Source organism: Artemia franciscana, chromosome 6 (genome assembly GCF_032884065.1).
Source record: "Artemia franciscana chromosome 6, ASM3288406v1, whole genome shotgun sequence".
NCBI lineage: Eukaryota > Metazoa > Arthropoda > Branchiopoda > Anostraca > Artemiidae > Artemia > Artemia franciscana.
In genome coordinates this window covers 8,360,307-8,374,086 of record NC_088868.1, presented here as the reverse complement: position 1 = coordinate 8,374,086, position 13,780 = coordinate 8,360,307, and the positions used below count along the sequence as shown (strand labels likewise).

At 34.4% G+C, this 13,780-nt stretch overlaps 1 protein-coding gene across 2 annotated transcripts in view; it reads right to left on the bottom strand.

Moving 5' to 3' along the window:
• The window catches only part of LOC136028003 (zinc finger protein 239-like), a 45,100-nt gene that overhangs the window by 25,871 nt on the left and 5,449 nt on the right, over positions 1-13,780 (bottom strand). For both annotated transcript variants that reach the window (XM_065705542.1, XM_065705541.1), the window contains exons 2-3: positions 7,689-7,875; positions 5,006-5,173 (exon numbers count right to left, since the gene is read on the bottom strand). In XM_065705542.1, the coding sequence (XP_065561614.1) occupies positions 5,006-5,173; positions 7,689-7,731 (211 nt within the window). In that variant the 5' untranslated portion in view covers positions 7,732-7,875. The remainder of the gene's footprint in view (positions 1-5,005; positions 5,174-7,688; positions 7,876-13,780) is intronic.

Below are 13,780 nucleotides of genomic sequence, written 5' to 3'. Positions count from 1 at the left end.
CTTCTGGCATACAATACAAAATTCCATATTTTTGTATATAGGAGCTTGGAACTTGTAAAGTACGGTTCTCTAATACGCTGAATCTGATGTTGTGATTTTCATTAAGATTCTATTACTTTTAGGGGGTGTTTCCCCCTATTTCCTAAAATAGGGCAAATTTTCTGGTAGGGCAAATTCGTAACTTATGATGGGTAGGATTAAACTTGATGAAACTTATATATTTAAAATCAGCATTAAAATGCAATTCTTTTGATGTAACTATTGGTATCAAAATTCCGTTTTTTAGAGTTTTGGTTACTATTGAGCCGGGTCGCTCCTTACTACAGTTCGTTACCACGAACTGTTTGATATACAATGGTTTGCTATTTCTGGACGAATTTACCACTAATTCACTCTGTGTCTGGCCGCTGCTTGCAATATCCTAAGTCCCTAAATGGTGCAGTCTCCACAAGAAATTTACAACTTCGTTTCATACAACCCCAAAAGAAAACATGAATTTGCTGGGTGCCGGAAATTAGTCAAAGTTGGCGGACACTCTATTTTCTATCCGTCTAAGACATCCTAGCTTTCAATGAAGAAAGGGGTGAAGAGGTTGCTAGAACTGTGAAATACCGTAAAGATTTATTTGCAGAGCATACTCGCTGACAATGTTCCAACTGTAACGAGTGTCCATTAGAAATGGAATTCTTAAACTTCGGCTACATCACCTCTTTTTAGGTGTATGTAACCGATTGTAAACAGGATAAATCCAGAATTCCACAGCAAAAATATGGAAGATGACTTGATTCTTAAGAAAGTGTGCAATACCCTACATGAAATTATATAGATTTCCTAACAATTTCAGATCATATAAAAACGCCTACTTTGTACTAAGTTTCACACGATCGAACACGAGGAAGTTACCTTTGTCTAAAATAAGTGTGTCCGTTTTTATCTGACATTCTGTGCAGAAATCATCGGCAGGAATGATTCTGGTGACAAGCTTTTGGTTCACCTGGATTGCACTGATCCTGGTGGCGGTGACTAACCATATTCAGAGCTTGGTTCAAGAGCTGCAACACGAGGAAGTTGACCTTTGTCCAAAATAAGTGTGTCCGTTTTTATCTGAGATTCTGTGCAGCAATCATTGGCAGGAATGATTCTGGTGACAAGCTTTTGGTTCACCTGGATTGCACTGATCCTGGTGGCGGTGACTAACCATATTCAGAGCTTGGTTCAAGAGCTGCAACACGAGGAAGTTGACCTTTGTCTAAAATAAGTGTGTCCGTTTTTATCTGAGATTCTGTGCAGCAATCATCGGCAGGAATGATTCTGGTGACAAGCTTTTGGTTCACCTGGATTGCACTGATCCTGGTGGCGGTGACTAACCATATTCAGAGCTTGGTTCAAGAGCTGCAACACGAGGAAGTTGACCTTTGTCTAAAATAAATGTGTCCGTTTTTATCTGAGATTCTGTACAGAAATCATCGGCAGGAATGATTCTGGTGACAAGCTTTTGGTTCACCTGGATTGCACTGATCCTGGTAGCGGTGACTAACCATATTCAGAGCTTGGTTCAAGAGCTGCAACACGAGGAAGTTGACCTTTGTCTAAAATAAGTGTGTCCGTTTTTATCTGAGATTCTGTGCAGAAATCATCGGCAGAAACGATTCTGGTGACAAGCTTTTGTTTCACCTGGATGGCACTGACCATGTGACCAACCATATTCAGAGCTTGGTTCAAGAGCTGCAATCCTTTGTAGCAACGGAGACAATTTTCACCCGTGAGGTTAAATAAAGCACCATTGAAAAAAGAAGTGGGATCCAGAAACGGTTTCGGCATTCATTAGAGTGAATCAATATATCCCAGCCCAACATAATTTGGATATCTCAGTTATGAGGCGTGATCAACGTTGGATGTGAAAACAAAAGGGGGCCAAAAAATACTTTCTTGATCAGACTGTGTTTTTGTTTTGTTTTTTAGCTGAAAAACCATTCTTGATGTACATTGGAAGTCAAACACTAGCCGCATTCGTTTTCATCGTTTAGATTTTTCCGTTGCTAACTGTTTAACGACTATAGAGAATTGACTTTTCTTAGTTTAGCTTAAATCTCTAAGATAAACCACGTCTTCTAGCGCTTCGACGAATTTTGACCAGATTTCATATTCCAATCTACAGACAAAGAGTTAAACGGCAAACCACGCACTCAAACTGAGCTCCAAACTCAGTTTATCGTTCAGCAAAACCGGGAGACTAAAAAAAAAAGAAACGTAGAGTTAATAAGAAAAATGAGTTTAAACTTAATTTAGCTCCCGAAAGTGAAGTAACGCCTTAGCCAGAGAGAAGCGCCTTAGTTAACCGGCAGCGGAAGCATTTTGGTTTCCACAAGTCATGTTTCTTGGTCGAATCTAAATTGCAACGACGAGGCCAGAAGTGCTGAAAACCTCCACGCACCCGGCATCCCAAAGGAGACAGAATCTTGCATCATCCAGGAGAGAAAAAAGTCACCCCATCGATGACACACGTTTTTACGTAACGTGACTTATTCATCAAAAGGTAGCAGCGCGAGCGACGCGAAGCGTCATGAGCAGCAAATCCTTTTGACAATATGCCTGCCATGAATTTTTCATGAGCTGGTGTGAACACAGCTCCCAAGCACAAATGACTTTTAGTTTTTAGAAGGCGTAGATGTTAGCTCTACACCTATTTACGGTAATTTGAGCTCGTTTTATTTGGACTTGATTATTTACTTGCTGCAATTACTCCGCAAGTTTTCATTTATTTATTGACACTGATGTATGTCCATTTAACACTGAATTATTTTTTTTACTTATTTGTACTCGTTTTTCGTTTAATACAGTTCTTTACTTTTCTTTAGAAAACTTCTTTTGTGAAAACTGTTTTTTTTTGTTGTTTTTTTTACTGACCTTCAAACAGGGGGGAAACCGGTCAAAGAATATGGGGAAAGGGCTTACTTAAATGTAAATTTAAAGTATCAGAATATTTTTCAATTTTCAAAAATACAGTGATGTATGTCCGTTTAACGCTTGAATTATTTTTTTTTACTTCATTTGTGTTCGTCTTTCGTTTAATGCAGCTCTTTACTTTATTAAAAAAAGAAGAACTTCTTTAGTGAAAACTTTTTTTTTATTAACCTTCAAAAAGGGAGAAACCGGTCAAAGAATATGGCGAAAGGACTTACTTAAATGTAAATTTAAAGCGTCAGAATATTTTTTAATTTCCGAAAATACAGTGATGTATGTCCATTTAACGCTTGAATTATTTTTTTTACTTTATTTGTGTTCGTCTTTCGTTTAATGCAGCTCTTTACTTTTCTTTAAAAAACTTCTTTTGTGAAAACTATTTTTTTTATTAATCTTCAAACAGGGGGGAAACCGGTCAAAGAATATGGGAAAAGGACTGACTTAAATGTAAATTTAAAGTATCAGAATATTTTTTAATTTTCAAAAACACAGTGAGGTATGTCCATTTAATGCTTAAATTACTTTTTTTAGTCTTTCGTTTAATGCAGCTCTTTACTTTTCTTCAAAAAACTTCTTTAGTGAAAACTGTTTTTTTTATTATCCTTCAAAGAGTAGTATAAGTAGTAGTAACTTTGAGGTGATATAAGAACTTACAAAACTAACAAAATACTTGTTGTAGCAAAATAAAGTGAAAAGCAATCATTAAACCTAAACTCCTCAATCTCCTGCTTTTTACACTCAGTGGGAGTTCAGCATATGCACAAAACCTGAATAGAGGTTTTAATAATGAAAAACAGCTTCTCAGCTATTAGATATTAGGCAAGCGTTTACATAAAATTAACTGCCCGGAAGTATGTGGAATTAGAATGGCAAACACCACTTTTAACAATGTTAAATCAGTTTGGAGGTCAAAAAGTTCTCTCTCCCCTTAAGACTGGGACTACTCAGCATCGACACTATGTTGGTTGTGTTATGTACAAGCGAGTTTTGGAGATACGCCAATAAAGACAAAAAAAATTTTAGAGTTCAAAAACGTTTCTAAGGCACATAGTAAATGTAAGATGGCGACAAATGGTCAGAAACTTGGATATTCGTCAGAAAACTGGCAAATCGCTTATTTCCGAAGAAGATTATTTTCCGTCTCCACACTTTAACAGAAACTAAGGGAAGAAAAGTTGGTGAAAGCCATAAAAATGGAGTAGATATAAAAGAAATATGATTAAAATCGTGACAGTTTCAGCTATTCAAACATTTTTATTTCTTTTAATAAAAATGAAATTATACTCGACACATTCTTTGGATATAGGATTCAGGAATCCTGCACCAAGTGCATTAGTGCCAACCACGTAGGGTCATCACAGAGGGAGACAAAGAAATGCACTCAGATGCTTCTAGACCCATAATGTCTGGTATGTACATACTTCATTCAAGCCCAAGAGGGAAGAAGTCTTCGCCATAACTTTTACACAAAGTGTTTACAGAGGCTTCGCTCTTGCCCTTTAGCCACACTGACCCCCAGGGGAACTGGGATCATCCTTAGTGGAAGACAGATTGAAATAATGCCTGTTAAATTACGTTAAATGGCTGTTAAATTAGCTAGCTGTTCTTAGCTAGGCTAAGAACAGCCAGAATTTGTACCTAGAGCAAGTGAATCTAGTTACTACAAGGTGAACAAAAATACATAAAGAACGCTGTTTAAAAAAAAAAATAAATGTTTTGTATTCAATAACCCTCCTATAAACTTATTCCTCAGATGATGATCATTGATTTTTTTTTTTCAAGACTCGTCATGCCGAGACAACATAGAAAAATCACAACAAAAATAAATTTGCCCTCTAATCAATTTTGACTCTTAAAGGGCAATAGGATTCTTCATTTCCCATCGAATGAGCTCCTGCCAGAATTCTAGGACAGCTCCTTCCGATACAAAGTGCCTTGGTAAAAAATACAAAAACAATATACATGGAACCACTAAGCTTTTTACTTAGGCAGCTCTATTGCAATGTCCATGAAAAAAATTGCAGAAAAACCTGAAACATACCTGTGTTACTGCTAGCACTTGATTCCAGATGAAGAGGGTCAGAATTGTGTTCAAGCTTAACGGATGCATCAGGGGTAGCCAAAATATTGTCTCCCTGTCTGGATGATAAACTTGGACTTGTACTTACAAAATGCTCCTGAGAATCACTTGGTAATATATCTTCCACTTCTGAAAGAGAATTAGGAATTCAGTCAAGATGAGAAAAGGATATTTATAAAGGAGTAAAAAAAGAAAATATTTTTAATATCCAAATATTCCTCAGCCACATATTTATACAGTTTGTCTTTTCACATCGGAAATATCCTCGTTTTTCTTCTTTACACATATATTGTCTTCATCTTGTCATGCCTAGCCATTGCTGTCTCAGAAATCATTTACAAGTATAGCCACATTGGAAGCAAAGACTTTCGATAATTTCTTTCAAAACAAGATTTTAGGCAATGATGATAAAATAGGGGTAAATCCTATCTTAGATCAGGAGGATCAAATGTGGTCAAGCAACAACACTTTCATGAAACCTCTGATCATACTTTGGACGTCCCACGGATAAATTCTCCAAATTTATTAGAAAATACTCCAAATTTTTTAACCATTTAGTAACCCATAAAATCCATTATTACAACTAATAACTCATACCAGCACAATATCATCTGAGACAAAAACAGCTGCAGATGTTCCTCCTCCATCCTAAACTATTAAAAACTTTGCTGTTTAGGCCCTCTTAGAAATATCTTACTTCAAAGTCCTTCCTTATGGCCTGATCTCGTCTCGTTAAGTGGACAACCTACCTTTCGATTGGCACCAGATGGACACCTTAAAAATCTAACCTTTGGTAAACTGAAACCCTTCATATATAAAACCCAATCTACCCATCTTGACCTTTCTTTCACTATTGCCCTCGAGAGGACTTGTTTGATATTTAGTCAGTCAAACGAGTCCATTTGAGTACCCATATTTAATAAAAATGCTTGACTACTGTTATTACCATTATTTCTAGCATTAGCTCAAAACCTCCACAAATTCGTTCATTTTGCTAACTGTTATTACCATTATTTCCAACATTAGCTCAAAACCTCGGCAAGTTTGTTCATTTTGCTAACTTCTTTATTTTAATTTTATGAAATCAACCACATACCCAAGTCTGGGAAAGTTTTACTTTCTAATACGATTCCATGTTTTCCCAAACCCTTTCCTTAGCACAAAGTTAATCAAACCATACATACAAACTGGAATACAACATAACCCTGCTATATTCTTGATTCTATACCTATGATTTCCAACATGGAGTACCACCAGTGGAGCATGGCAATATTTTGGTGGGTCATGGGCAGAACGAGCATCCTTTGGCTAACTATGCTCTAAAGCCTTAATTTTGAAAAAAAAAGAACTTTTTCATGTGAACCACGTCACATTTAAATGCATTTAAAGAACACAAAAGATACAACATAGTATCACAATAACGTTATAATTTGTATAAAAGGAGTTGTGTTCAGTCAATATTTTTCATTAGTACAAAATATGCCCAGAGGACGATTCCAAAAGAGATACCAAGTTAATGGCCTTTTAAGCTTCCTTCAGGAGAATACAAGGGAAAACTTGAATAAGAAAATAATTTGAATAATTTAAATATCATGAAAGGTGCATCAGGAGTTTAGGAATGCCTTGGTGGGGCATGGCCCAAATCGGTTGGGAACGACTGTTCAAGACCAAACAAACTACCAGTCCTTCTTGTCCAACTTAAGTCATTCGCTATTATTTTTATACATGGCACTAATCACTATAATGTACTTACCTGGAATGGGCTTTACATCTGTTGAATTGAAAGCCTGGTTTATATCGAGTATGCCTAAAGTGGTCTGATCCTGAAGAAACGTTTCAATTATTAACACAAGAGGGAAATTCTGGTCAAAATAAACTTTCCTCTCCCTAAAACCACACTGTTCTTGTCTTAAACTTAATCTACAGCATCTCTTAGTCTAGTATTATAACTGTACAAGGTAATTTGCTTCCAATAGATATAAAGCTGACGCCTCCATCAATATCACAGTCATTATCATTACGTTTCTTATGGATAGGCCAAATTAGACTTTAACAAAGACACCTAAAGCTTTCCTCTTTCAAAAGTTTTATTGATAATCTTTGGCCATTTATTTCTAACAACAAATTCTAGTAAAAGAATTTGTTTGTTTTTCATTAACCTTTGATGCTTATAGAAAATTTGTTGAATTACTAAAATCAACAACATCCTGAAAAAGACAAGCTTTAACTTATAAAGAGAAATATCAGAAACATACATGAAAATTAAAAAAAAAGGCAGAAAAACACTTCTTTTTGTCTTGTGTGTTCTTTGAAAAGATAAGAATTTATCCATTCTCTCTCTTACGGAAGGAAAGGAAGTTTGGGGGCTCTGTTTCTAGCTAATTATGAGCTATTTTAGTTTCAACCCTGATTAATGTAGCTTATATACAATCAGATGAGCACATCAGATATTTTATATACCAAATAGTATGAACTATTTCTTTTATTTTGACTAGTTTACTTATGTTTGGAGGAAAAGTATAGTTGATAAAAATGTAAATTTTTTACTGATAATTATTTAATTTTTTTAATAGTGAGCTTTTAAGCATGGACAAATGAACATTCTTTTATAAATAGACGGCTTTTTACAGAAGTTATTAATTACCTTGCTTGATATACAAATGTTCAGGTAGGCCAGCTCTGTCCATTTTTTTGCGATCAGTTTAAATCCACAGATAAATCCTCTCACCCAAACACCAGCTTCTCGTAATTTGCAATCTTCAGATCCTAAGTAATTAATAAGCTTGAACACAGTCTTCTATATTTCAGTAAGAACTAAGTCAGACAAAAACCTAGAAAATATCATACTTATCCTATTTGCAAACAAATTATAGAGCAATAAACAATAAACTTAATCAACATAATTCAACACGTGATGTTTTAAGTCTTGGTAACCACTAGAGCCCTTAATTCTACTTTTTCCATAAAATATTTAATCTTTTGTGATCATTTTGAAAATTGACTGTAATAAACATGGCTCTATGATAACTAGATCTATATCTGTGTCAGCTCTTGGAGAAAATAAACAAACCAAAAATAATAAGAAAAAATATATTCCATAAAGGAGAGAAAGAATGAGTGAATCAACTCAACCCCTTGAAGCCTATAACTGACTTTTCAATTTTAATTGTTTCACTTTACAGGGACTAAATAAATGTTTAGGGACGAATACGTCCTTGCGCATTGTTTAGATCTTCTGTGTGTATTGTTTTTTTTAGTGTTTTTTTTTTTTTTTTTTACTTGACACGACCCTGATGCTTTAAATATTTTTCAAACAAGTCTATTTGCAATATTCCATGACCACTGGTTTGATGCAATTTCTTTCGGGTGAAAAGGAGAAGAAAAAACCAACATGCATGCACAAACTAGCAGGAAAAAGGAAAAATTTCATATATTTTATAGTGAGTGCTTGATGATTTTTATCCAGGGCTTATGTACGGGTACTTGTTTCAAAGTAAACAAGTATGTTTTGTATGTAGTGCAACAAGTATGTTGCTACTTTTTGTTAAAATCACACATCTTTTAGCGATGTTATCCCTATGCTTGTAAAATTAATCAAAGAAAGACAAATAGTTTTCCACAAAAGAAGTTTTTCAAAAAAAAAATAATAAAGAGATGCATTAAGCAAGAACAAGAAGAAGAATATTCAAATAATAATTCCAGCAGAGAACAAACATATTACTATCAACCAGTAAATGAAATAAAATACAAATAAACATTACCAAAAACATCAAGTTAAAACTTAAACGAAATGGCACAAACAGGAATTAGGTTAGCATCCCGCTAAGCCTTCTAAAGACAAAATTATCACTTAACTTCAACAACTTTACTTAAAACGACTTTTAATCAACTTTGAAACAATTTTATCCAAAAAAGCTCTACTTAGATAATTTTTATTTTGAGTTGTGTTTTTATTTGTCAAAACATAACCAAAAAACAATGCAACCCACCATAAGCAGCCAAGATTACAAAAAAAAAACTATATTATATTCATTAGGGATAGTTATGGGCAATTCTAGATTTGATACCATCATTAAAATTTAAAAAATCAAGTTTTTTTAACTGAAAGTAAAAAGGGACATTATAACTTAAAACGAACAGAAATTATTCAGTTTTTGAATTAATGCAGGTTTTGATTTTGGCTCACTGTGCATGAATAATTAGAAGGAAATTTGCAGATTAATTTTACTTTTTTTTGGACTAAATGGCTTTCTCAAAGTTTTGATTGCACGATTTTAAGAAATAACGCGAGGGAAGGGCTGTAGTTGCCCTCCAATTTTGTGTTACTTAAAAAGGCCACTACAACTATTAATTCTATTTCCAAACGTTTTTATTAGTAAAAAAATATACATAACTTACAAATTAACTTGTATAACACACTTCTACATTCGTAGCTTATTATTGCGTATATTAGGGGGTTCGCCCCCTTTTCAACACCTCACTCTTTACACTAAAGCTTGAATTTTGTTCCGAATGGTTCAGAATGACCCCTGAATCACAAGGGCCGTTTAATTAAAATAAATACCTCTTTTGAAATTACTAAAAATAATTTAGCGTAAAGAGCGAAGTATTGAGGAGGGGACGATCCCCCCTCATATACGTAATAATTTCTGTTCGCTTTAAGTTTAACGTTGCAACTTACTTTGAGTTGAAAAAACTTGTATTTTATTTGATTTCTGAACATTTTTTAATTAATGTAGTTTTAATTTTGGGTCAACATAGATGAATAATTAAAAAGAAATTTGCATATACTTTTTTTGACTAAATGGTTTTCTAAAAAGTTTTGATAGGATGATTTTTAGAAAAAAGGGGCGGGGGAGGGGGCCTATTTACCCTCCAATGTTTTGTCACTTAAAAAGGGCAATAGAACTTTTAATTTCCGTTAACATGACCCTCTCGCGACACTATAGGACCACTGGACCGATACGATTACCTCTAGAGAAAACAAAACAAGAAAACAAATAAACCCGCATCCATGATCTTTCTTCTGGCAAAAAATAAAAAATTCCACTTTTTCCAGATAGAAGCTTGAAACCCCTTCAGTAGGGTTCTCTGATATGCTGAATTTGACGGTATGACTTTCATTAGGATTCTATGATTTTTTAGAGGGTGTTTCCCCCTTTTTTCGAAAATAACGCAAATTTCCTCAGTCTGGTAACTTTTGACAGGTAATATTAAACTTGATTAGCCATATATATCTATAATCAGCATAAAAATCCATTTCTTTTCGTGTACATATTGGTATCAAAATTCCGTTTTTAGAGTTTTGATTACTATTGAGCCAGGTCACTCCTTACTACAGTTTGTTACTATAAACTGTTTGTAAAGGGAAATAAATATGTATACTTTGTTTTCAGTACAGTGGTAGAGACGTTATGGTGTTGGGTAAGGCTTAAGGGGCGTTAGCCCTACTCCTGCTTGTGGTGATTTCAGTTAATCATAAATTTTACTTGATTATTTGTTGTAACGTCTGCTTATTGGCTATTAGAAAGTTTCAACTTAATACCCCATTCTTTTTCATATATATTATATTATATATATATTATTAATTATATATTAATTATATTATATATTATATTATATATATTCTATACCATTTAGTTAATCTAGGTGCATTTAAACACTTTTTATTTAGTTCAATAGTTGTAGCAGTAGAAACAATAGAGGCAGTAACATTGACAATTTCAGTCATAGTTGCAATCACAGTAATAAGTGTTATTCCAAGTAGCCTTGTTGAAATCACAGGTATTTACAATTACAGTTACAATTACTTTTAATAGCGGTTGCAGTCACAGAGGGAAGAAGTCTCAGTTCCTGGTAGTCAAAGTCAGAAGTATTCACACTTGAAGTCCTAAATAAGTTCCACTCAAAGTCTTAATTAGTCACATCACAAATTAATCATAGCTACAGTCATAAGTAGATGCAGTTACAGATAGTAGCAGTTGCAGTCACAGAAGGAAGAAGTCTCAGTTCCTGGTAGTCAAAGTCAGAAGTATTCACACTTGAAGTCCTAAATAAGTTCCACTCAAAGTCTTAATTAGTCACATCACAAATTAATCATAGCTACAGTCATAAGTAGATGCAGTTACAGATAGTAGCAGTTGCAGTCACAGAAGGAAGAAGTCTCAGTTCCTGGTAGTCAAAGTCAGAAGTATTCACACTTGAAGTCCTAAATAAGTTCCACTCAAAGTCTTAATTTGTCACATCACAAATTAATCATAGCTGCAGTCATAAGTAGATGCAGTTACAGATAGTAGCAGTTGCAGTCACAGAAGGAAGAAGTCTCAGTTCCTGGTAGTCAAAGTCAGAAGTATTCACACTTGAAGTCCTAAATAAGTTCCACTCAAAGTCTTAATTAGTCACATCACAAATTAATCATAGCTGCAGTCATAAGTAGATGCACTTACAGATAGTAGCAGTTGCAGTCACAGTGGTTGCACTTACAAAAAGCCACATTGACAGACCAAAAATGTCATAGTTGCAAGTGGTTGCAAATTACAGTTGTAAGTAGCCACAAGTATTAACAGTTGTAAGCAGCTGCAGATAAAAGCAGTCACAGTTACAATCCAAGGTACAGCCACAGCACTAGCAGTAGTATCAGTGATGATAGTAGCCTCAGTAGTAGAAATGGTTTGGAGAATCCCAACTTAATGCCTTTAGTCATTACTAAGATGTTGCAGATACACCTTTTTGATAACTGCTATGGATGTAGTATCCTCCTACTTAGCTCAACATTCCCTGAAGTTTCCTCCTAATACATTGAGCATTTTTTGCCATGTCAGAATCAATTATTCCCTCCATTCAATATAATGAATAACATAAATATACAACTGACAAATTGCGTAATTTAAAACCCTTGTCCCCCAAGAGCTGTAAAGAGTCATCCATCTCTGGAGGAATAATTATTTGAGGATTCAAACATTTTTAACAAAATGTGTATCTCAAGATTTTCAGCAGCATTAAGGAAGGACATATAAAAAGGGCAATAGGGGTTGGCCACCATCCCCTCACTTTTGTTTTTTTAAAAGGTACTAGAAAAGACACTAATTTCCAATTGAATGAGCCCCTCTAAAGTTTCTGTCCACAAAGTCTTCCATATAGAGTGGGCTGGAGATAAAAGAAAAAATACATTGAAGCTACTTTTGCGCTTTACTTACGAGGACCTACTGTTCTGCTTAGGATAATTTACAGGGCACACACACACACACAAAAAAGAGAAAAGTGCATACTTATACTGAAACCAAAAAGAAGGACATGTAAAAATAATGGTACACCTTAAGACATAAAGGAAGTGGAGGTAGTAGAGCATCACAAGGGTATCATGTGGCTTGTGTGCAGTTTCCACTTACAATTATACAATTAAGTCATGAATTAACATCAACTAAAGTAATAGTCTTTAAAAAAAAGAAAATCCTGACATCCCCTGGCAAACTTATCTCACGAGGAGAGGGGGTAAGTGAAGCAACCTTTAAGAATGAAATATGTAAGCATTTATGATTGTTTCTAGATAATTTTCAAAACTAATGTTAGGTATTACTGTAGTCTATGATTTTAAGTCTTACTCCTGGCTCCAATACAATTTTTAAACGACATCACATTTTTTTTACTGTATTTTGACAAAAAAAACTATCTTGTAATAAAAAGTTGTTGTTTTTAGTGGATTAGGGAATTGTAAATATTATTTTGATTAGTCTTAAAAACTAAATTTTATTTCAGGAACGAATTTATTGTAATTTGACAAGAGTCTGAAATCCCTTCATATGGAGTCAGATAGAAATGAAAGTAAACCAATAGAATGATCATGGTTGAAAACTGCATTCAAGAGAATTACAGTCCCCCCCCCCACATCTTGGACAAAACTAAATGACATCATTTATATACAATCCTAAAAAAAAAAGTTTATGCCAGATTTGCCTTTCACTCACTCAGACTATCTGTCTTGGTTTTTTCTACAATTAGCCATGGCTTGATACACCAACTACTTGATTCTAATTCAAAACCCCTTTCTTACACAAGAAGCTATGATGTGGCTTATTTTCTACTCCTACTGGGCCTATGAGTTTGCCTAAGGGCATATCAGCAATACCTTAGGCAAAGCTTATAGTACATTATTCAGTTGGAAGTTTCAGAGCATGATGCCCAACTAACCAAAAGACAATGTATGCACACTGATACTCCTACAGCTGCTACTACTGCTAGGACTACATCTAATACTAAAAAAGATATTAAGATGAAAATTCTAGGAAATTTTGTCAGGGAAGCTTACCTAATTAAAACATACTATCTGCAAGCAGGTTGTCAAAGGTCAATATTTAAGGAATTACTAAGAATATTAAGTTGAAAGGGGGAGCCTCTCCCTCCCCACCATCAGAAAATTCCCCCAAACACAAAATTAAAAGTGTGTGCATAATGTAATTAAACATTAGAGAACACTATTGCAGAGACCATGATGGCTTCAGCCACATATAAAACATATCATGCAGAACTTCAATCCTATGAACAATAATACATACCACTGTCCACCATCTCCCATTTCTATAGTAAAATTATTATGAAGAACTTATTCAACAAACTACACTTCATCGAAAATTTTGACTAGTCCCATATTTGAATGCTCAAGCAGAAAACTGAAAAAGCAGGAAGCTACTAACCAATTGGTAATTATTGTTCATCCACTTTACACCAATAAATTGTGTG